General features: G+C 44.5%; 1 protein-coding gene across 1 annotated transcript in view; it reads left to right on the top strand.

Moving 5' to 3' along the window:
* Positions 1-22,218, top strand: part of LOC118090347 (cadherin-6) — a 146,106-nt gene extending 123,888 nt beyond the window's left edge. Inside the window, exons 8-12 of the mRNA XM_035125971.2 lie at positions 3,490-3,626; positions 12,285-12,406; positions 15,071-15,188; positions 15,279-15,530; positions 19,638-22,218. Coding sequence (XP_034981862.1) covers positions 3,490-3,626; positions 12,285-12,406; positions 15,071-15,188; positions 15,279-15,530; positions 19,638-20,128 — 1,120 coding nt within the window. The 3' untranslated portion in view covers positions 20,129-22,218. The remainder of the gene's footprint in view (positions 1-3,489; positions 3,627-12,284; positions 12,407-15,070; positions 15,189-15,278; positions 15,531-19,637) is intronic.
* Positions 22,219-25,482: the final 3,264 nt, after the last annotated feature.

Raw genomic sequence — 25,482 nt, 5'->3', positions numbered from 1 at the left:
TCTTTCCTTTCACTTGAAAAGAAGCAGCAGCAGCAGAAAGTCTCATGATCTTTAATTCACTTTAATCCGTTCATCAGGAAGGCTTGACTGCTGACCTTTCAACAGATGGAATTAGAAACGGTATCTGACGCCATGGCCCTGTGAGTTTGTTACGTTGAGAGCGGATGCTAAATTCACAGGGACTACATACACCACTTAAAAACACTTGTTTTGAAGGAGCTCCACTATGTAGCCAACTTCAGGTCCCATCTTATTCCCCACCCCACCCTCTCCCTCTCTCCTTGGGAGCAGGGAAACAGTTGGTTGAATTCCAACTCTCCCACTTGGCAACCTCAGCCAGTCTCCCCAGCTGCTTTCCTGGGCATTACAGCAACCATAGTGTGGTTGAAACAGGTAAAGCAAAATGGGGGGGGGGGTAACTCGCAATCCCTTGCCTAAGTAGACACCAATAGTGAACACTTAATCGGAGAGCATTTGGAAGAAGAACCACTTCAACAGGGCACAGGGCTGTGTGGCACTCCTGCATAGAAAAAGAGCTGTCCAGTTTGTCCCAGATCATACACTTGTGGGTTGGAGTGTGCAGGCCCCCCACTACTGCCAAGAAAAGACAAGCCATCTCCTTGCACTCAGGAGTCTAGTATTAGTATTCCTGTGCAGTGTTGCTGTGATGCATGAGAAGTGCTTTTTGGATGGCACGGGCAGGAGGGAAGTTGTGCGGGTCCAGGCGCAGACCCTCCTCCCTGGGAGCCAGGCCCCAAATAATTAAGACACAAGACAGCCTAGGTATAGGATTAAAACAGGCCACAACTTTATTAATTTCAGATGTAGGAAAACCTTGGCTTAGGCACTGGGTGTGTATCCCTCGCAGCCCCCCAGCTGGGGTCTGAGGCTAAGCAGGGTCAGACAGAAATCTGGGGGGGGGGGGGAAACACTGCAAAACACGTGTTTATGCAGCTCCCCCCCCCCCCCGCCAATTTCTTGTTGTGGAGGGGAGTTTTATCATCCACCGAGTGCTCATGGTCAGTGACTCCCCTCACAAACCCCTCTAACAGGGCCCTGCTAACACTGCCGCATGAGGGCTGTGTTACCACACTACAGGACAAGAAGATAAGCCCAGGCCACTTCCCAGGCCACTTCAAGGTACCACTTCCCACATACAACTTCCCAGCTCCCTAGCTCCCAGTCAGTTCCCCCTGAACTGTCCAACAATGAGCCTCTCTCCATGACACTTCAAGCCAACTGAATGGCCAGCTTCTGCAGGAGCCTCCTTACCTGGCCCTTGCTCCACCCCGCCCCACCGGCCACCGCCAATTTGCTAATTTGCTAATTTGAACCAGGGCCAGGCGGGAGCCCTGCAACCTCACCGGCCAGCCCAGGGGACAGAGCAACGCCCAACAGCTATGGCTTGGCTCCCGAGGCTAGGGAGCCTGCGCCAGGTCACAAAAGCCGCCCACTGACAGTACTGGTGAGCGGTCATTCTATAGCCCTTGCAGACTGATCCATTTCATCTGTTGCCCTCCTATATCCTGCAGTTTATTGCCAGCCTGGCCAAAATATTATAAATCCTACCCAAAAAAACTTTTTAAAAATTGCATTGCTGACATTTACATTTTAGGTGGGTCGGTGATTTTCAGCAAGTTCTGCTCTTGGGTATATTTGGTATTGAATTATTAAGAAGCAGTGATTGGTCATCCTGTTCAATTGGGAAGTGCAGGAAAACAACAGCCTGTTCCTTCCCTTGCATGAGTAAATCTGTGCCCTACAGTCATTTTATTTTGTTTATTGAATTTATATACCGCCCTATACCCGGAGGTCTCAGGGCAGTTTACGGTTTATAGAGAAGGTTACAGAGCTCACTAAATCTTCACTAATGCATGCAACCATTCTTGAGGCAGAATTGGTTCAGTTTTCTTGTGATAGGCTGTGCAGTCCTAGACAGGGCTACTCAGGAGTAAGGGCCATTGAATTGTGATGCCTTGGGTGAAGTTACTTAGGTTGCAAATAATGTTACGCTTACCTGGAAATAAATGTGCGACAGGGTTGCAGCCTGAATACGCCAGAGCATTGCTATGTTCATGTCACATTAGCTTTCAACATGATCATTAGCAGGGAATTTTCACAAAACTATATTATACTACAGAAACATTGAGCTGGGAGGAAATTATCTTGTGGTAGGTTTTCTACCATATCACGCTTTGGAAATTTTATTTTCTGCACAAGAAGCTTCACAGGTTGCATTTGTATTTTGAAGAATACAAGTTGAATCTTGATGTCTGTACCAAGCAGACAAAGGGGGAGATAGCTAAAAAAAATTTTTTTTGAAAAATCCATGCTCAAGTAAAGAACTCCAGAATGCCAGTTGTAGCACTTAACATGGAAATTATGAATTGGCCTAATGTGTTTGGGTTGTGACTTTTTTAAACCCATACTTTGGTCTTAATGGGTGATGTTGTGAATAAAATAGGATTTTGGCAAATATATAGTGAGGAATTACAAATGTTCCATCTGCAGAAGTAGGCCTTCCACCGACCGGGATCCTTAGATCAGCATTTCTCAACCGCTGTTCCGCGGCACACTAGTGTGCCGCGAGACGCTGGCTGGTGTGCAGCGACGAGAAGGGCAATTTGCATTGTCACGTGCCTGGCAGCCGCCAATAAACAACACTGACCCGCCGGAAAGGAAGCCGGCCGGGTCACGATGCGGAGCGAGCGCAGCTCTCAACAGCCACCACCACGGGAGGGTGGTTTTAGACAAACTTAAAGAAGCTGGCTGGATGAGCTCAACCTGAAACTTGCTGAGCAAAGGATTGTGCTGGCAGAGAAATCAGCGGCTTGTGAAGCCTTATTACAGGAGATTGCAACCAACACAGCAATTGGCAAGTGTTTCTTACAGTCATAATTATATAGTCAATATAGGGCGGCACAGAGTTAATTTTTTTAACTTTTTTAATGGTGGTGTGCCTCGTGATTTTTTTCATGGAACAAGTGTGCCTTGGCCCAAAAAAGGTTGAGAAACACTGCCTTAGATAAATCCTGTCCAAATCACGGACGGTATCAAGATGTTGCTGAGCAAAGGATTGTGCTGGCAGAGAAATCAGCGGCTTGTGAAGCCTTATTACAGGAGATTGCAACCAACACAGCAATTGGCAAGTGTTTCTTACAGTCATAATTATATAGTCAATATAGGGCGGCACAGAGTTAATTTTTTTAACTTTTTTAATGGTGGTGTGCCTCGTGATTTTTTTCATGGAACAAGTGTGCCTTGGCCCAAAAAAGGTTGAGAAACACTGCCTTAGATAAATCCTGTCCAAATCACGGACGGTATCAAGATGTTGCAGTTCACAATATCAGTACAACAAAATTGGTTTAGTGGGGTTTGTTGTGGTGGTTGTTATTGTTGTTGTTTTGCAATATAGCTGTAGAGTGCACCATAAAATTATTTAAAAGCATTTTTGGAGCGATCTCTAAATGACTTTGTTTCTATTTTCAGGTATTCTGTAGACCGTCATACTGACATGGACAGAATATTCAACATTGATTCTGGAAACGGTTCAATATTTACTTCCAAACTTCTTGACCGGGAAACATTATTGTGGCATAACATTACAGTAGTAGCTTCCGAGATCAGTAAGTTCTGCATAAACAGCATTGCCATAACGAATGCAGCCTTCCAGCTGAGAATGGCTGAAAGGAAGTCAATCTCCATGCTTTGGTTGTTTTGCTGTTATTCAAGGAAGTAAACTTTAAAAAAGCTTCTGTATTTTTCCCCTCTTTCTTTCCCAAGGCTGCAGCTTATGAAGAGGCAAGTTTGTGCCTGGATGGGAAGGAAATTAGCATGCCCCTCATTTCAGATCAAATAGACTAAAGAAATCCTCCTGGCCATTGATTAATTAGGATGGCAATTGCTGCTTGTGAACAGCTGCATAGATTGTACCCCCTCCCCACAAAAAGGGGTACATAATATTGAGGAAGGAGATGGAAATATACTGTTCTTTATGTGCCAACCAAATTCAGCCCTGTAGCATTGACCAAGATACTTAAAAGGCCATCATCTTCAAGTCACTTACTTCTTTCTGCGTTCCCCTATTAATTTCATTAGGGCCAGATTTAATTAGAAGCCCGGAGCCCAGTACATCACTCCTAAATCCACTTACATGAAAGCTATTGTAGATGGGACTTGCTTCCAAGTAGGCAGGCTTAGAGGACTAGCTGAAGGCGTTTAGATTGCATTCAAACTAAAGGCCAATTTGTCAACTCTGGAAACATCAACCACATTTGGAACCCTTCTCCGTTTCTTGTTTGGTCTGAACGGGGATGGAGGGGAACACTTCACAATTAGGCGAGTTAAGATAATCAAGGAACTATAGGTTGCATGCAACTAATTAACGAGTCATCTCTTTTAATGCCAATGGGTCTATTCTAAGTAGGGATAGCACCGAAGATCACTCCACTGAGCTCAATATTCATGTAGGGAGCCTGTGCAAAGTAGGCAGCCTTGTTTAAGCACCTGATTTCTATGTAAACCTGCCACCGAACACTTTTTAATCATCTCCAATGTTTTAGGTCACATCCAGGTAACTAGATGTCTCATTAATGGGAGACATCAAAACTTCTTCCAGGGAACCATGGCAACTGCAGTTCTGAGAGGAAGGGAGGAAATGGTGGACAGCTAACTTGGGTGGCCAGATAAAAAAAGAGGACAGGCTCCTACCCCTTTAATGGTGAGCAGAAGATAATCTCTCAAAATTGCCTCTTCTGCACAACAGTTGGAAGGTTCAGGAGCTCTGTGTTCTTCTGCATTTGGCTACCCTATCGCTTACCAGCGATTCTCACTGGACTACAATGACCAGAATTCTTTAACCATCACATTTAAAGGGATATCGAAGTGATCACTATCTAGCAAAGAGAGAGCTTAGGAGCACCTGCATGTGCAAATGTAATTCAGTCAACACTGAGAAGAATCTGTTTTGTTGCATTTGACTGTGAAGCACAGCAGAATAACAATTATTTAATGCCTTCCATGGCATTAGATAGCTAGATTCTATAGGAAATCTCAAGGCTCTTCTTTGCCGCTCAGCAGGAGGAACAGAGCTGTGTATATATCCCATACTTGGGGAGAGGGGGATAAAAAAAATTGCTCCCAGGCCTTCTCAATTATGTGCCAAGAGAAATGCTGAATTCTGCACTTGGAATAAATTATTCAAATTGAGCAAATTTGGATAAGCCTCTAATTTTGCATAATTTATTCTTCAGTGTTTTGCATAACTTATTCTGGTTTTGCTAGTCATTGAGGAGGCGCAGGTGTATGCAAACTCCATCTCTAGCTACTGTACATTTGATTCAGTTATTTCTCTGGTTTTTGACATTTAAGCGGGTGTTGCTAATTTAACGTAGGCTTGAAAGTCTATTCTGAAAACGTGCTCTTTTGAAAGAAAGAAAGAAAGAAAGAAAGAAAGAAAGAAAGAAAGAAAGAAAGAAAGAAAGAAAGAAAGAAAGAAAGCAAACTGAGATTCTTAGGAAGCCGATTCCTGCATCCAATACCACATTCTGTGATTATTATTTTTTCTTAGCTCTTGTAAAATTGCTGCATACACATGGATCTTCTTGATACTTCCTTTTTCTCATGCATTATGTGTAGCTATAAAATGGGTCACTGAACTCTCTCTGAAAATAATGCTCAAGTAGTCTAGAGAGCAGTAGGGCAAGGCCTGAGCTAGCAAGCCTCAGGTGAATGATCTTTGGCTAGCCTCTCAGAAGGGAAAGGAAAGGAAGGATGCTTTGCTCCTCTCCCCACAATCTCTACTCGAAAACATTTTACGGAATCTTAAATAACATGTTGACAAGCAAGTAGCTTTTTCTTATTTTCTAGCAGCCACAATGCTACTTCACCATCTCTTAAGACCACCCTGTTGACTGCGCAGAAAACAGGGGCGGAGAACCTTAGTCACCCTGAAGGCCGTGTTTCCTTCTGGGGAACGTTTTGAGGGCCACCTGCTAGCAGTGAGCAGGGCCAGAGTAACAATGGGGAGATCAAGGAATGTAAATTTCCCATTGTATGGTAGGCTTGTTTCCACACACACACACACACACACACACACACACACACACACACACAAACAGCAGGCAAGCAAGAGGTATTATCTGAGGTCAAGTGCACATTCCGACCAGAGGAAAAACTCCCCTGGCATAAAGCAGGCCCAAATGGGGAGATATGGAGGGCCGCATTCATCCTTCAGCCCTGAAGTTCCCAACCCCTGACCAAGAACAATTGCTAAGTTTGGGGCATTTTATTGCTTTCTGTCCTGTTGTGCATATGCTTGCCCTGCACTGAGTGGAACTTTTACCCAACAGAGCGTTCTCTGTTTCTGAAGCCACAAGTGCACACCATTGTCGTGTGCTTCCATGCTAAGAGAAGAAAATAGCGTGATCATCATTTATCATCGATAAAGGCACCAGCAGGCACTATGCAAACAGTAAAACTAGCAGGTCCTTGCCTTCCAAATCAAGATCTAAACCTTTTGTTTCGCATTCTTTAGATGCTAAAGAATGTGAAACAAAGGGACGGAGGACTTAAGGGGAAGAGAAAAACTGTGCACTAGCTAAGTGAAACAAACAATGAGTAAAACACAGGCTATAATTAGCCAACGAGTAAGGAAGGGGAAAGAGAGCACGCAAATGAATTTTTAGTAGCTTCTTAAAATGGCAAAGAGGAAGTCAGCCAGACATCTCTTTTTTTAAAATCAATGCTTCCTCCAGGATAGTAAGTTCTTAGTCTTCAGCTATCTACTGCTAATTTGTAAGATGGTCCAAAAGATGTTAATGGACTCATTGTTCTCTGAAATTGTCATACCATGCTGCTTCCTATGCATTGGAACTACTTTTCTCTGAGTTTGTACCGCAGTGGCTGTTTTAACCACATGGACCCAACATATGGCATGGATCTTTCTCGTGGTGCTGGGGTGACATGTAAAGAACACCTATGTTTATGACTGATTGCACAGCCAGCCAGTGTGGTATAATAGCTCAGAATAGGTATGCTGAAGACTGCATCCTTGGGAGACAGCTGGAGTTTTTGCAGATGTTGGATGCCCCTTGTCCAAACAAGGCATCTGCTCGGCCAATAAAATATAGAATATGGAGCTCCATCATTGGATGATGAGGCCCCATACTTGCTCTAGTGATTTGAAATATGAAGGTTAAGTGAGCCCATGGGCAATTTGCAACTGCCAGGAACGATGCTTCGATGCCTTCCATTAGGAAGATTTTGGACATCACATGGCAGGATAGAGTTCTGAACAAAGGCGCCCTCTCCCAAGCCCACATTCCCAGCATGGTCACACCCCTGTCTCAGCGACATCTACACTGGCTCGTTCATGTCCACAGAATGGAAGGTGGCGGGATCCACAAGGACATGCTCTACCCGGAGCTGGCTTCAGGCACCAGGCCCATTGGCAGACTAACTGCGTGCTACAAAGGTGTCTGCAAATGTGACAACATGTGGCAACATCAACCCTCCCATGTGGCGATCCCTTGCAGATGACTGCAGTGCCTGGAGACAGGTTGTGCTTCCATAACAGCGGCCAAAGGAGGAATGATCACTGAGCGGAGCGCAGAGAGGAGAAACGTCATGGTGCATCTGCAGCAGCGCAACCGAACACCTTCATCTGCCCCAGCTGCAACAAAACATGTCTCTCTGATATCGGTCTCTACAGCCACAGCAGCCGCTGTGACCTTCCAACGGTTTGACTTCACTCCCAAAGGCGCATTCCTCCTTCGTCTCCCGAGGCAGATTGATGCCGGCCAGAAGCTCCATACCTGCTAAATATCTCTATATTTTAGGGCAGGCACCCCCAAATTGCGGCCCTCCAGATGTTTTGGCCTACGACTCCCATGATCCCTAGCTAACAGGACCAGCGGTTGGGGAAGATGGGAATTGTAGTCCAAAACATCTGGAGGGTCGAAGTTTGGGGATGCCTGTTTTAGGAGTTACAGAGGGACCCTCAGCTCAAAAGAGGAACATTTTCATGGTTATTGTAATGCATATTCCTGGCAAACATATGCCTCTCTGTTGGGCCACCTTGACTTACTCGCAAGCCCAAGGAAATCAGTGACGGATGCAGAAGTGGGATTCAAGTTGTTCAGTATGCAGCTGCCTTGCAGATGAGAGTTCTGAAGTTGTTTTGAATGATGAATTTTCCTCACCTGAAAGCTATGAAAGGTGAAACAGCAAGTGCACCACAGAAAGCACTTCAAAGCCAAGATCAAGAGAAATTTAGGATTTCAGTCTTTGGTTTGATAGATGCTACATGAATAACTAAGAAATGTGTGTGTTTGCATAATGCAGTGAGAGGAAGGGAGCTGCCTGCTCCATATAGGAACACTTCCCACTCCTTCCACAAGAAAAAGAAAGAACCAGGTGACAATTAGGTTATACCGAAGAGAACAAAGTTAAGCAATTTATTCATTGAAGAAAAAGAACTTGCGAGGGACGAGGAAGAGATAAAGAGCAACGAAGCTTAAAGTTTGCGTAAGCATATTGGAAAGTGGTGTTCCTGATAGTTATCGCCCAAGAACAGATTGCTTGCTTGTGGGAGAGAATATTGATTTTGCATTTCTAAGCAAGTTTCTCCTATTGACTTCAACTCTATGTTTAAAAAATGTTGCAGCTTTCAGATTCGCAGCCGTTAAGGCTAGACAAAGAAAAACCTTCACTTGACATGTTTATCCTGCAATTCTGTCTTCCCCGGGAAGCCATTCCCGGGGGGGGGGGGGGCGGCTTAGGAAGCTTCAGGTTACCTTCTCCCAGGGCAGAGAGAAAGAACTCTGAGGTTCAAAGAGGGAATTCAATGCTGTATTGGAAGGGGGAAGCTAGAAGAGCATGCTTATGACCTTCCTTGCACAACCGTCTTGTAAGGTAGGCCAGTTGTGGTCCAAACGATCCAGTAATGCTGTCACCACACCCCCTTTAACCCTTTCCTCTTCCACCCAGGCAGGGTGAACTACAGGAGGCCAAAACAATTGTGTCTAAAGAGACAATATGTCTTAAAAGAGTCTTGATTTCAAGGGGTCTGAACTGGCAGTGACTAACCAGCAATGAGACCTTGGGGTCATAGTAGATGAAGCTCGAAGAAGACGTTGACCCATTGTGCAGCAGCTGTAGAAAGGCAAATTCAGTGCTAGGGAGAGTTAGAAGAGGAATTGGAAATAAAACTGCCAATATCGTAATGCTGTTATACAAAACTGCAGCGGGACTGCGTTTGGAAAATCATGTACAGTTCTGGTCACCTCATCTCAAAAAGGATATTTGTGGAGTTGGGAAAAGGTTCCAGAAAATGATTTAAGGGTGTGTGGAGCAACTCCTAGGAAGAGGGTGTCTAGCATAATGCTAGAACCTGTGGACATCCAGTCAAGTTGAATGTTGGAAGATTCGGGATGGGTAAAAGAAAGTGCTTCCTCCATAGCTAAACTTTGGAACTTGCTCCCATAGGAGGAAATAACGGCCACCAACTTGGATTGCTTTGAAAGAAGATTAGACAAATTCACGGAGGATAAGGCTGTCAAGAAAGCACACTCTGTAGTTCCTAACCAAATCTCTCTCAATGGTGGCCTTTCTCACTCTGGACCTCAGCGCAGCCTGCCCTTTTCCCTGTGAATCATCGAGCCTGAGGACTACTACAAATGAAAAAATACAGTGGCATCACTGACATAGGGCAACCCTGTGACTGGTGGGAGGGAGTGTGGATTCCATCAGGCTCAATGCTTCTGGAAAGACTAGAGGCATGTCAGAGGCAGGGGAGGAATTTGGGAGCGAAGGAGCCCTAAGCTAGATAGGCAACTGGCCTCCCAGGAGCTCAATGGCTCCTAGCGTCACAGATGTTCACAAGATGCACCTCAGTCCTTTAAGAAGAGTCCTCTAATTGCCTTTTAGGCCGAGTCCAAACAGCATGAAGGTGCAGAGCTCTACATGGGCTGCACCACTTCAGACTACAGATGGGGATGCCCGTATTGAATGCTCCCCTTCATTTTAAAGCAACTACTACCTGCGAATGGGGAAAAAAAAAACCTAGGTTGAACTGGAACATCTCTCTGGCATGGTACCTGATGTTTCTTCTTCTTCTTAATATGCACAAACCAGCTTTTGTTGATATAGGTGGTGTCAGAGGGTCGTCGTGGCTACTCTAGTGTAGCTCCGCTTGAGTCCAGTTTGTCTTTAAAGACTTTTATTGTGCAAAGTATTTACAGTGCAGAGACAGCTTAAAACATGACCTCTCATTCCGAATCAGAATCCGGCAATGGCGTACGTCTGTTCCTACGCCAGCAAAGGAGTCGGGGCACCCCAAAACACCTCCCCCTTGACCTGCGTCGCGGTGCTCTCCTTAACTATTGCGCTGGAAGGAGTGATGCCCTCTCAGTCTCCTCCCTGTCAGGGCAGTGGAAGGGCTCCTCAGCATCCTTGAGCCCTTGCCTGCATCTCTCCTCCCCTGAGCCTTCCCATTGTTCCACACGCTGGTTTCTCTCTCTCTCTCCGAGTCCTTCCCCTCCCGCCTGGCTCCTTCAGACCCACTGCTGCTCCCTGTGCTTGGCAAGGTGGATGTTAGGATGATGGGGGCTGGCTCCCTGTAGGGAGTTACCCTTACAGGTGGGAACAGTCAAAAATGGCATGTACATAATCCACATCTTGAAGTGATGTAGTCCACTCTAACTTCTATTTTATGCTGCATGTATAGCAGGCATGTCCAACAGGTAGATTGTGATCTACCGGTAGATCACTGGACGTCTGTGGTAGATCACTGGCTCCCCCCCCAAAAAAAGAAGCTGAACAACTGTGGCTCCCCTAAAAAAAAGCTCTACATTTTACCTCCTCCCTGAAAAAACTCAACAACTTTGACCCGGGGGGGGTAGATCACTGCCAGTTTTTAACTCTGTGAGTAGATCACAGTCTCTTGGGAGTTGGCCAGCCCTGATGTATAGGAATTCTGCTAATGGCTCTTCTGCTGTTCATACAGGGGAAAGGAGGTCTGTAGATGCAGACATATTCCTTTCAAAGACACTTGAAGCACATTCTGCCCCTCAAAGAACTATGGGCATTGTAGTTTGTTAAGGGTTGCTGGGAATTTTAGCACCCAGAATTCTTTGAGGGAAAGAAAGTACTTAGAGTGTGCTTTCAAAGTTTAGTCTATAGTGCATACACAGTCTTAAAAAGAGCCCTTTGCCTATATTTCAGCTTAAGGTAAAGGTAAAGGGACCCCTGACCATTAGGTCCAGTCGTGACCGACTCTGGGGTTGCGCGCTCATCTCGCATTATTGGCCAAGGGAGCCGGCGTATAGCTTCCAGGTCATGTGGCCAGCATGACAAAGCCGCTTCTGGCGAACCAGAGCAGCACATGGAAACGCCGTTTACCTTCCCGCTGTAGCGGTTCCTATTTATCTACTTGCATTTTGACGTGCTTTCGAACTGCTAGGTTGGCAGGAGCTGGGACCAAGCAACGGGAGCTCACCCCGTCACAGGGATTCGAACCGCCGACCTTCTGATCGGCAAGCCCTAGGCTCAGTGGTTTAACCACAGCGCCACCTGGGTCCCATATTTCAGCTTAAGTATATTTAAATTCAAAAAGGACCTCTAATTAAAAGAGAGAGAGAGGCTCTAACAATAACTCATCTCTCTCACTGCTACCTCTTCTGTGCCTTTCCAGAAGCTTATTGTGGATAACTTGGGACTTGAAATCAACAAAAGTTTTTTTTTTTCTTCCTTCCTTCCTTCCTTCCTTCCTTCCTTCCTTCCTTCCTTCCTTCCTTCCTTCCATCCATCCATCCCTTATCTGCTTGTACAGATCTTATATTAGTCAGCTGCACATATTTAACAGTTGAATCATAATATTCACAGCTGAAGGGCTTTTTCCATGCAGTAATATTTGATGGTCGGCCACGCAAGAGTGACAGATCAAATTTCAAATGTAAAGACCTTGGGGGGGGGTTTCTGGTGGTCTGCTTGGCAGAATTTTATAAAGCCGGGTGGATATGAAAGTGGGAGAGGATCGAAGGAGATAAAAATGAGCCTAGAATTCCTACCTTTGGTTTAGAAGGCAGTTAGAGATGTATTCTGATTGTACCTGCAAATACCCTTAACTTGCACAAATAAATTGTGCACGCAAAGGAAATGTCGCTCATTGCTTGCATTAGCCTTGTGAATGTATTGCTCCAAACACGGCAGTGGGTGGGGGGGGGGGCTGGAGTCAAACTCATTACTAAAATGTTTCCACTGGCTTTCTCTTTGTGTCACTACAGACAACCCGAAGGAAAGCAGCCGCATCCCAGTGTTTATTAAAGTCCTAGACGTGAATGACAACGCCCCAGAGTTTGCCATGTTTTACGAAACCTTCGTCTGCGAAAACGCAAAGGCCGAGCAGGTGAGCGCTTTGCGCTTCGTAACAAATAAGTATGAGATTTATAGACGTGGTCTGTGTTATGGTGGCAACAGCATTGTGCCTGTGAGCTGGCACTGTGCATTGCAAAGGAGCTGACAGTGATACTAAGTGAAATGAGACCCTGACTATCTTGCGACTGGCATTCCCTTAGGAGCTGGTGTGAGGCGGCATTGCATGTCACAGAGTTCAGCGTGGCTCCTTCTTGAACTTCAATTTGCTGGCCCCATATTCTCCCTTAATTTGCTCTGCTTAATGCTTCTCTTGATGAATCCCTTGCAGTTTTGATACGAAAGGCACATATTTGAAATTAGCCCTGTTGCCGCCTAAGTATTTGCAAGATCTGGGTGGGGAATGAGACAAAAGATTGGGGTCTTCTTCTTTTTAATGGACTGAAAAGAACCACTCAACATACTCTGAGGTTTGGAGATGCCAAGCCCTTTGTAGTTACCCCAGTTTACCATGCCCTACAGCCCGGGAGACAATTCACCAGTTGGGTGTATGGCAGATTGTCTGAGCATTCTGTGCCCCAGAAGAAAGGCAGCCTGCATATTCATAAATATGATTATTAAAAAGCAGACAGGATGGGGTAAAGATATGGGATGGATTTCCCCCCTAAAGTATCACCATCTCCACCCCAAAGAACCCTATCTCTGTTCACTCCAATCCCCAACCTTGTCAAGTTGAATAGCAAAGTCTGAAGGGGGGTTCTAAATGTGTTCCATGGAGTGCATTTAGAAACCTACCAGGTTTCCCAGTCATGAGGTGGCTTGCAAGTGCATTCAGCACAGAAACCCCCTGTAGCCCATCTCTCTCAACATGAGATGGTTGGGGAGGAACAGGTATAATAGGGTTGCCGGAATTTCCCAGACATAGCTGGGATTTGGCCATCGGGAACTGTATCCGGGTGGAAATCACTGAAATGTCCAGGAAAATGCGGGTGTGTTGCAACTCCTGTCAGAAGTGTGGTATTTTTTTTGCAATTTTCCTTTTTTGAGATTTTGCAAAAAGAAGCTCAACAACTTTGCCCGGGGGGGGGGGGGAATCAACAACTTTTGTGTTTGGATTTTCAGCTTTTGAAATATGGCAGCCCTAAGGTATACCCTGTCAGGATTAGGATCCTAGCACCCTCAGGGCTTTCCTGGTATGCATGCTGGGCCTCTCGGGGCATGTAAAGAGTTCAGCAGAGTAACTCAGCAGGGCGTTGGCAGCAAATGAATCACATGAACAGCTTGCTCCTACAGCAAATATGCTTTACTGAAGCATTTCTCAATAAGCATAGCGGTTACAAGTCCTCAGTCAGATCCCTGGCTGGGTGCATAGCTTAAAAAAAAAAAACAGTAAGGAGAGACACCAGGGAACTACATGGCTTGAAAATGATAGAAAGACTGACTGACTCTCACACCTGCATGCAGCTATATAAGGAGGGCTCAGGCAGCCTGGAACCTTCTGGTCAACAAGGAATACTAATGAGTGACTGCAGTACATTTAGCATCTAGGAAACACGGTGGGCCATTATTAGGCCTTGACATACCCAACACACACAGGGCTTGTGCACCTGGACATTTGCTCCCCCTAGACATTTTCTTTATGTTCATGCACATTCTTTTGAACATATGAAGAGGACTGCAGAGGTGAGCTTATCCCCTGCAGGGATGTGGACCCTCTGTCTCCGGAACGGGAGAATAGATACCTCCCTGTGGCAAATGTAGCCTTCCCTCCCTTTGCAAGCAGCCTAGAAACATGGTGGAGGTAACTTAAATCTTCCACTTGGTCTCCACTTCATTAAAACAGAAATTATTATTATTATTATTATTCACCACCGATCTGGCTAGGTTTCCCCAGCCACCCTGGGCGGCTCCCAACAGAACACGAAAAACAGAATAAAACTTCAAACATCAAAAACTTTCCTAAACAGGACTGCCTTCAGATGTCTTCTAAAAGTCAGATAGTTGTTTATTTCCTTGACATCTGTTGGGAGGGCGTTCCACAGGACGAGCACCACTATTGAGAAGGCCCTCTGTCTGGTTCCCTATAACCTCACTTTTTGCAGGGAGAGAACTGCCAGAAGGACCTCAGAGCTGGACCTCAGTGTCTGGGCTGAACGATGGGGGTAGAGATACTCCTTCAGGCATACTGGGCCTTTGAGGCCGTTTAGGGCTTTAAAGGTCAGCACCAACACTTTGAATTGTGCTCAGAAACGTACTGAGAGCCAATGTAGGTCTTTCGGGACCAGTGTTATGTGGTCTCGGCAGCCACTCCCAGTCACCAGTCTAGCTGCCGCATTCTGGATTAGTTGTAGTTTCCGGGTCACCTTCAAAGGTAGACCCACATAGAGCGCATTGCAGTAGTCCAAGCGGGAGATAACTAGAGCATGAACCACTCTGGTGAGACAGTCTGCACGCAGGTAGGGTCTCAGCTTGCGTACCAGATGGAGCTGGTTGAAAATCCCTGTATGAGACACGTATTCCAAAGCAACAGCATTTCTTTGCTGGAAATCTCAACCGCTGCTATCCGCTTGGCACACTGCTTTGAACTCATTGCTCTAAGGTTATTTGTGGAATAATACAGTGTGAACAAGGTCTTGGTGTCAAAGAGCCTGGCTGCCACAGCGATGGTAATACAATAACGCCATTGTCCATTTCTTAGCTCGTACAGACCTTAAGTGCCGTTGACAAAGACGACTCTTTCGGCGGACACAAATTTTCCTTCTCGCTGGCTCCCGAAGCAGCCAGCAGCTCCAATTTCACCCTTCAGGACAACAGAGGTAATGCTTGTCTTATCTGTTTCGTTCTCTTTGGGTTTGGGGGACTTTCAGAATGAACATGGTGCTTACAATGCTCATGGTTCCCTCCAGATAACACAGCCGCGATCTACACAAAGAGAACCCGGTATAACAGACACGAGATGAATATCTACCTCCTGCCCGTGGTAATATCGGACAACGACTACCCGATTCAGAGCAGCACGGAAACCGTGACCATCCGGGTGTGCGCCTGCGACCAGAGAGGGAAAATGCTCTCCTGTAACGCCGAAGCGCTGATCCATCCAACCGGCCTCAGCACAGGCGCTCTGATCGCGATTCTCCTCTGCATCATTATACTGCTAGGTAAAGGAATCGCTTGAATTGTGGGAGGTGGGGAGAGAAGCTCACTGTGCCCATGGGTGGAACATGCCTGTGTGCTACATGTTAACAAAGCCATGGAGATTTAACACTGTAGTCATGGGCACAGTCAAGATTTAGGTTAGGGGGGCAGGACAGCCACCTGCCATCATCCTCTGCCTGGCTCTGTCTAGCAGATAAGGAAGGAGATGCCTCCAAATTGTTTTCTTTTTACCTCAAGACCTCAGTCAAAATCTTCAGTCATTTGAAAACTGGGAAGTTAAATAACAAAATCAGTGACCGCCTTTCGTGTGGTTAACGAGTCTCTTTTGTGAAACTACAAAGAACATGCCTTTTTCCATCTTTTTTAAAATAAAAAATCTAAATTAAAACAAGTTTCCTCACATTTGCTGATAACCTTTTCAGCACTTCCTTCTCAAATTCCTCCTATTTTTCGATGAAGGTTCCCCCCCCCCCTGTGAACACTCAGTAAGCATTACCCATTTCTACTTTTTATTTATTTTCTTGGTGGAGGGAGCAACCTCCCCCTTCTCCTGGCTACGCCCATGACCGTAGTTATCCAGTGTCATCGGAGAAGTGATCTCATTTGAATTACACAGGGTTTTTGTACTTCCTTCCAGGATCCTTCCCGGACACCTATGAGAATTTAATCCGTGGTGACCCCAAATATACAGATAACACAACCACCTTCGCTGTACATTTCTGCCTCAGTCATACATAGGCCATACTGCTTGACTCCAGTAATACAATATCTCAGTTTACCCAAGTTACCCTACCGACTCTTGGTGCCTACCATGAACATCCTATTTTGTGTTTTATTTTAATTTTTTACTGATTTTCCAGTATTGTGTCAATAATAACCTTATTATTATTATTATTATTATTATTATTATTATTATTAATACCCCGCCCTCCCCAGTGAGAGCCGGGCTGACATCAATAAAATTACAATAAAACGTAAAAGAAAGAAAAACAATTGATTAAAATAAAGATTAAAATACAATTTAGATTTAAAATTTGTTTTAAAATGCAGCTTCATTTTAAAATGACCCAAATCAAAACCCAAAGGCCAGGCAGAACAGCTCCGTCTTGTAGGCCCTGTGGAAAGATGTCAAACCGCAGGGCCCTGGTGTCCTGTGAGAGAGCGTTCCACCAAGTCGGGGCCAATACTGAAAAGGCCCTGGCCCTAGTTGAAGCCAATCTAGCCACCTTATGGCTCGGGATCTCCAAAATATTGTCATTATAACAATGCCAATTTTATCCAATTAATACAATTATTAAAACCAATTATTTATATACCGAATTATACAATTTAGTTAAAGTGGCCTCCTCACCTACTAGATTTGATGGCTCCCTCTTTGCTTTTCATTTTCCAAAATCTTAATAATTTCAATTACATTCCCTTCAAGATAATGATCCCCTTATACAGATTGCAATCTTACGGTTTCAATTCACGCTAATATATTAAGTGATTTATAAAGTTTCAGGCAAGGTACTCACTCTGAAATCATTGTTCTTTCCTGTGTGTAGAATTCCCCCCCCCCCATGATGTTGTCCCAAACATATATAGTGTTGTGTCCTTCGTTTTTCCAACTGTTGATATTTCCCATCATAACTCGGGGGAAGCAGTTGTCTCACAGTTTTCCAAAACCTCTGCGTCGCTTTGCCCCGTGATTCGGGAGCTTGTTGGAGACCCCACCGTTCCAACAAATAAACTGTCCTCGCCATTTTTCCCCCCAACCCAGGAAGAGAGGTCTGACTCCAAACTGCCAGGGATTAATAGGAAAACCTATTGCAGCTGGCAGATTCTTTCCCCGCTTTCCGCTGAAAATTTCTAATCGGTTACCTTTTCCGTTAGATTACGTTCCAAATTGTCTCTGTCTCCTTCGCATTCCTTTGAAAATAACGGAGAGCGGGGGTGGCTTCGTTCTATATTCCAACGTAGTCCTTTTAAAGGATGGAACTTCTGCCGCCACCCCTTTATCAGCATCCTATTTCTAATGACAGCAGCCACATCGTTGACCAGGAAAATGAGACTCCACAGTTCTTCCAAGGACTTTGCTGTGCGTGGTGGGAGCTTCTCATTCTCTTTGCCCATCCCGCAAAGAGCAACTCTTTGGCCTCCATCAGAAGGCATTAGGGAAGACAGGTCAGGTTTGGGGAATCACCTTGTTGAGCTGTGCAGGAAGTAACTTGTCAGTAGTGTTTGGATTTGAAACAACTATTGTTTGTGTCCCAGGCATAGCCCTGAAGTGGAAGGAGGGTCGAGCATTCGCTGGCTTTCCATTAAACAGCTCCTTTAGCATTGTATCTTTCTCAATCCGCTTTTCACGCTTTGTTTAAGCAATCGCAACACTATGTGAAACAAAGGCACGGAAAGAATGGGACTACAATTTCCATTTTTAGCAGCGACAAAAGGCAGATTTATTTTTATTTTGTTTATTTTTTTGCTGTTCCCACCCACCCCCTCGGCTGCATGGCGGATTTCACTTTCAGCCTGATAAAGCCTAGCCTATTTATTGCAAAATCCCAGATAATGCTAAGAAGTGCTGAGGGTAGTGGGGAGAAAAAACAGCTCGGCTTTACATTTATTTTAACATTTTGTTGAGCATTAGGAGGGCTTATTTTACAAGTTCACTTCAGAAGAGAAACTGAGCAGCAAGAACGGGGTTATATTTGGAGCTGAGTCAGAGGTTTGCACAAATCCAATTTGAATATTCATTTCTCTTTAGTAAAATCTCATTCATAATGACATTAGCGAGGCAGAATAAAAAAAACACAAAAACAAATCAGCTCTGGGATTTTGAGCTATTGTATACTGGATAACAGAGAGCACAATGTTTAGCAAAGGCAGTTTGGGGGATGGTTTCAAATTTATAGTGGGTGCATGATAGCAGCTGCAATCAGAAGGCACCTCTGGCCTCTGCCCCCATCTTATGCAGCCCTCAACACATCTGGAAGCTCCTTCCTCCCTTCCTCCCTTCCTCCCTTCCTCCTTTCCCTTCCTTTTGTTTGTTTCCTCATTATTTTCCCTGGCTCTTAAAAAAACGTTCCCCTTTCTTTCTGTGTGATTTTGGAAGATTTAGAAAGGGCGGTACAGTGGTACCTCGGTTTAAGAACAGCCCTGTTTACGAACGATTTGATTTACAAACTCCACAATACCAGAAGTAGTGTCCCGGTTTGCGAACTTTACCTCGGTCTAAGAACAGAACCCGAACGGTGGAAGGGCACCGGCGGCGGGAGGCCTCATTAGAGAAAGCGTGCCTCGGTTTAAGAACGGTTTCGGTTTAAGAATGGACTTCCGGAATGGATTAAGTTCGTAAACCGAGGTACCACTGTATTTTTATTTAATAAAAAAAGCTTGATGCCTTTTTAAAAGAACTTTATTTACTGGTAATATTTATTTATTTATTTATTTATCTATCTATCTATACCCTTGTACACTGTATAAAGAGGTGGATTAAAATTAGGAACTGCAACACATGTTCCTTATTGTTTTCTCAAGGAAAGGGGGGGAAATCCAATCTTTACATTTTTCACCTATAATACGGCTAATGTGGCATTTCACCTGGAAAGGTGCACTCTCTTGCTCTCTGTGTGTGAATGTGAATAATAATAATAATAATAATAATAATAATAATAATAATAATATACCACCATATACCCAGAGGTCTCAAGGCGTTCCCTTAAATAAATTCCAAAGCATTTCTGGCATTCGGCATTAGTCATTTTAAGAGACAACTTTTTTCTTTTCTTTCCATGTACCTTGAAATTGCACTTGTGATTTCATAAGGATCATTTCCACGCTGCGCAAAGTAAAACAAAAACAAAAACCCCAAAGCATGGTCTACCGCTGACAAAAAACCCTGCTCTTCATCTTCCTTTGAGCTTGAAATCTGGTTTCCTCCTAATATTCACCCTTCCTGCAACCCCCGGTAGAATTGGCTGCAGTGTGAGTTTCTTATAAAAGACAACGTTTGAGCAACACATATATTGACGATTCTATTTTTGTTCTTAATTGGGCGGCAAATGAACTCCCCCTCCTCCTCCTCCTCGGCATTCACCGACGCTGCTTCTTGTTTTTCTTTCCAGTTACAGTGGTGCTGTTTGCAGCCTTGAGACGGCAACGGAAGAAAGAGCCTTTGATCATTTCCAAAGAGGACATCCGAGACAACATTGTCAGTTACAATGACGAAGGTGGTGGAGAGGAAGACACCCAAGCCTTTGATATTGGCACGCTGCGGAACCCTGAAGCCATAGAAGACAATAAACTGCGACGAGACATTGTGCCAGAAGCGCTTTTCGTGCCACGCCGGACTCCAGTGGCACGGGATAACACCGATGTCAGAGATTTCATTAGCCAAAGGTTAAAGGAGAATGATTTGGATCCAACAGCGCCCCCTTATGACTCATTAGCCACCTACGCATATGAAGGCAATGGCTCTGTGGCAGAGTCCCTCAGCTCCTTGGAGTCAGTGACCACGGATGGAGACCAGGACTACGATTACCTCAGTGACTGGGGTCCACGGTTTAAAAAGTTGGCCGACATGTATGGTGGAGCGGACAGCGACAAAGACTCATAATATGTTGCCTTTTTTTCCATTTTCAAGAAACAGCATTGAAATGTGTGGCATTGCTACGTCTTTCTATTTACCCACAGTTATTTGAAAGGGTCCTCTACCAGTTCGAATAGTTTCCGTGACTGCAGTCTTTGTGGATCCAATGTCATCCCCTCCGACCCCCCCAAATATAATTTGAGCATAATGTGGTGGGCGGAGGGGGGTGGGGAAGAAAATTCCCTTATTTTCTGTGCACCCTGTATACCAGAACAGTCAAAGAGGCACAATGGCAGGGAGATGGAGGGACAATGGAAATGGAATAACGGTTTTAACTTGTTCTACTTTATCTTCTAAATTGGATTATCTTACTGTTATATTTCGCCAAATAATCTCACTGTATTTTAATTACGCAGCTCAGACACGTTTTCCGCAGATTATGTCTCGAAACACCCCATTGTAAGGAAGCATTGTGGCTTAGCTTAAGTATTATAGTGAAAGGAGGGGGTGGGGTGTAGCTCTTTTAAAAGCCACAATCTGCCAGCAAGGAATATTTAAAAGGATCTAGTGGCCATTCAAGCACCAGTGTCAGTTTTGAACTGGTCACTTGGTTCAAAGTATTAAAGTGGTGGTGGACAATCAAGAGATGGGGAAGAAGGGGGTTCATTGTGTGTGACCATAACAGTGCACAATATTTAAAATATTGTGTTCCTGGAAACCAACCAAATAGCGTGTGTTCGGTAATAAATATCAGGGATAGCCAAAAGTGGTGGCTTCTAGATTTTAGACTCCAACTCACATCAACTCCAGGCAACATAACCAAGGATGATGGGAGCTGTAGTCCAGCAAAATCTGGAGGACACCACGTTGATTGCTTCTGACATGTATCAAGGAAGGAAGAGGCATAAGGTTGAAAATATGCATGGAGTTGGATTCAGACCTGTTAATCTGCATCCAACCCATAACACATAAAGAGAGCTCCCTGTGTACATTTGGTGAGTTCCATTTTATATTGTTCTGTTCCTAAGCATACCAGCAGATTGAAAGCTAACTGTCTTACCCCTCTCCCTGCTTCTTTGCTTACCTGGCCACTGCTGTTCCCTCCTCCTATTGAAGCAAATGATTCTGCTCCTGAGTGCCTGGGAAAGGTGTGGCAGCCAGGCACGTTGTATTACATCCAGCTAAGTCATACTCAAGAGTAGACCCATGGAAATCAACAGGCTTAAGTTGGAACTTAAGGTAATAGGGTTATACCCTGTGCTAGCCTTACTCAGAGTTAAGCCCGTTGAAGCTACGTAACAAACATGGCTACCTTAGGTTCATTGATTTCAATGGATCTACTCCATTGCATACAACTCACAGATTTCAGTGGGCCTACTCTGAGTAAGACTTAGTAGAATACAATCCTTCATTTCCCAACAAGAGGTGGAGAAGGAGGAGAAAGAGGTAGCAGCAATGGGCAAGCCGGCAAGCAGAAAGGTCACTTCTGGTACAATCTTCACCTTGCAAAAATCAGCAAGAGCCTGGTCATTCATTTCAGCATGAACCAGCATTGGCGCATGGAGGCGGAGGACTGAATGCATGACTCAGCCACCGCTGTTAAGTCAGACAGCAGCTTTGGTGGGCATGCACATTGATTGTGAGGAGCATCAAAGGTGGGTTTTCATGGAGGTGGTGTCCAGGACAGTGCCAAACGTTTTGAAGGATGGAGAGAGATCTCTCTGTTTACTTTTGTCAGCTGAGACGGGACCCAAGATAACCACGTCAGCTTTAAAAAGCCAATCAGAAAAGCAAGAGAGAGCAAGGATTGGGAGCTGACACTTTTAGTTGGTTGAAGCTCATTAAGCAGAAATCTATTTCTGAGATAAATAGGAGAGCTTCGGCCAATGTCAAATACTCGAACACTCTTTGTGGAGCTCTGGCAGAATGGCTTGGTCATTCACTTGGTGTGGATGACATGACCAACCAAGCTAACAGCACTCGAGCTGACCTCAAGAGCTCTTTGCTTTAGCTAATGGCAGCATTTTAAACCATAATTTTCATATTTTGTCCTTTTTTGCATTCTAGTAGATGCGCTCTTAATTAATTAACTACAATAATTACATAGTTTCACATGATTTTATGACTTGCGCTTTTTGTTTAGAATAGTTAATGTTAGAGTACAGCCAATGTATATAGGCAGGAGGTGATTCAAAATTCTTTGGGTAAAGGGTCCCACTAATTGTTCATTGGGCTTCCTTCCACCTGTGTAGATCCTGGCTAAAGTATCTGTCATAACCACAGTAGTACCTGCCAGATTGGCAGGTGAAGTGTGGAAAGAGAGCTGGAGAATAGCACAGCTCTCACCTGTATGTGGTTTGTAAAAGGCATCCAGAAAAGGCCTTATCTGTCACTAGAACTGCCTCCGGGAGCTTTGCAAGGGACCTCAGACAGATGTAAGCACAGGTCCGTCCTGTTATGCTGCAACGAAGGTACTAAACCATTATCACAGAAAGTCAGCTTAACAGTATAGTCCTCTGCATGTCTACTCAGAAGTAACTGAGTTCAAGTCAGTCTTACCCCAGTCCTGGATAAGTGTGTATAGGATTGCACTCTACATGTACCTAAGAATTTAAGCCACGGACCCAGGGTGGGTATGGTTCCTATTACAGCTACATCTGGAGGATGGTAATCCTAAAATATTGTGCTTACAATGCTACCATTCCCCCTGCAACCCAATCAATATTTGTTGGCCAAAGGACAGAGGTATGCTCTGAGGTTACATTTGTGTACAGTGGTACCTCGGTTTAAGAACAGCCCTGTTTACAAACTATTCGGTTCACGAACTCCGCAAAACTGGAAGTAGTGTCCCGGTTTGCGAACTTTACCTTGGTCTAAGAACGGAATCCGAACGGTGGAAGGGCACCGGTGGCGGTTGGCCTCATTAGGGGAAGCGTGCCTCAGTTTAAGAATGGTTTCAGTTTAAGAATGGACTTCCAGAATGGATTAAGTTTGTAAACCGAGGTACCACTGTGCACTAGCATCTTAAAAGAAAATGGTGCAAGAACTGTCATAGATGCAAATCTTTACTGTGACAAAGATCCCAGGCGGAAAGTGTAGGAAACATTTTCTCTTGGTTCCCAAACAGATTTGCTAGACTTATGTTGTCACAGTCATAGCTAACCATTTGAATTGGTTTTAGACTTATTTCTTTTTATTTCCCACCAATGCATCTAATTTTCTATTTGTGTCTTTCGCTGGAGATGGACAATATAGTGTGTTTCTCCAACGGAGATTTGAGAGTGTTTGGAAAGAGGGTTCATGTACATTTCACATTCATGCCACTTGGCAATTTTTTTGGGGGGGGATTGTTTCAAAAAAAACCACTAAGCCAGTTTCAGCAAAGACAACAATACAACTAGAAGTGAAACCTCTCTTAAACCACATCCAGGTCTCTTGAAAGCTATTGTCAATCTTCTGACTTTAAGATGCAAGTACAAGAATCATAGATTAGCAGGTTCAGTCCACAGTCAGGTTTGAAGCTGCCTCCTTATATTGTACAGCATACAAGATTCGGAAGGAATCCGCTAGATGCCATTTCAGATTTATTTTACTTTGGAACATCTTAAAAGCTTGTGTGCCTAAAATACACAGCTGCGAATAAGTTGAACAAACAAGACATTTAGCGATGCTTTAGGAAAGCTCTCAATGCAGTAGTTTATGAAAGCTCTCACTGCAGTAGTTTTAAAATGCAAAGTGCTTCGTTATGGATTGAAAGGAAACAGCAAATATTAGGAGTAAAATTAAGTGAGGTTGCTTTGAAGACCAGTCCAAAGGTTTGCCCTATTCTATGAGGAAGAGTGTATCAGTGCTGAAACCAATAGAAGGGCTTTGCATTTTGCAATTCAGAAAGCCCATCCAAATTCCCAATGCCTTCTCAAATAAAAGCTCCATTTATCTAAACTTGGGAGAATTTAGCAATTAACTTTCTCTCCTTCATTGGAGGTTTTTAAGCAGAGGTTGGATGGCCATCTGTCATGGATGCTTTGGTTGAGATTCTCGCCTTGTAGGGGGTTGGATTAGATGACTCTCAAGACGTAAAATCTGGACATCAGGACTAGCAGTACAATGAGAAACAATAGCAAGCAGAGGTCAGGGCCAGGCAAAACTCAAGGCTGGTGAAAGGAGCTGACAGAAATTACAAGCAGTTAAATGGGTGAAACAGAAGGCACAAACCAAGTGTTTTCTGGGAGACTGAACTCCAACCACTATCTGCTAACCATCTTGCTGGGACCTCTTCCTGCTTCGCTTTACAGGAAATGATGAAAGGCCAATGGCACCAGACCTGGCAAACATTACCCTACGTTAGGAGGTGTGAAACCTACAACTCTCTAGATGACACGGGACTCCCAATGGTCAGCACTGATGGGAGTTGTAGTCCAGATACATTTCCCACCCCTGCCATATGTGATGTTCCCCCAAAGCAAGCAGGACAGGAGACAGGAATGATTGCTGACACTTCCTGGAGTGAAAACACCAACGGGAACCTTTGAAAGCTCTTTTGGAATTGAGAGCGGCTGGACGTGGTGGTTGTCACCACCATCTTGAGTCTTGGACAGGCCATAGAAACTGCTTTGCCTTAAAACAGCACCGTGTCAAATGCACCACCGAGGCTTAGAAGGTTGAGTGGATCGTATGAACAAGTGTTGATTGTACTTTTCTCCTGATGTAGCAAATTCTCTTTGATGGCTTAAGTTGATTTAGCCAGGATTAGCAACACTAATGCTGTGGCACTTTGATGGCTTAAGTAGCGTGCGACCCTCATCCCGGGAATCAGTGACACTAAGTAGCAGGCGATTCGCGCCAGAACTTTGCATTTTATTGACAAAGTGTTTCGCCTCATCAATAAAATGACAGTAAGTCACCCGCAGCTTGTGCATAGATATTCTATAAACTATTTAACATACTGGCATCAAAATTAAGATGCCGAACTGAATTTTAAAAATGAATTACGGCGTTCTCTGAAGGCTGACATACTATGCATTAATCACCTAAGGTTTTCTATCCGTGCAATTTACAAGCATGGTTGTTGTTTTTTTAATAAATAGTATTAGTTTGGCATCAGTTCACACTTCGTTGATATATGACTAAGGCTTTATATTTCCCCCCAAAGTGCAACGAAAAGCAAAAATCTGCGAGCAAAGATTTCATGTCTCGAGTGCGAGGATGGAGTAAAAAGAACAGAAATTGCAACAGTATATGCTCACGCTATATTTGATGAAGTAGCTGAAGGAACAGTGATTGGCAGAAACTGGGAGTTGATGCCCAAGTAAAGGGGGTTAGGATTTCAGACTAAGGAGGCAATTGTATACATGCCTATCTGGACAGCAAGCCTCCATGAA

This window comes from Zootoca vivipara, chromosome 8 (genome assembly GCF_963506605.1).
Source record: "Zootoca vivipara chromosome 8, rZooViv1.1, whole genome shotgun sequence".
Classification (NCBI taxonomy): Eukaryota; Metazoa; Chordata; class Lepidosauria; order Squamata; family Lacertidae; genus Zootoca; species Zootoca vivipara.
Note: the sequence above shows the minus strand (reverse complement) of the source record. Positions and strands in the feature narration are given on the sequence as shown.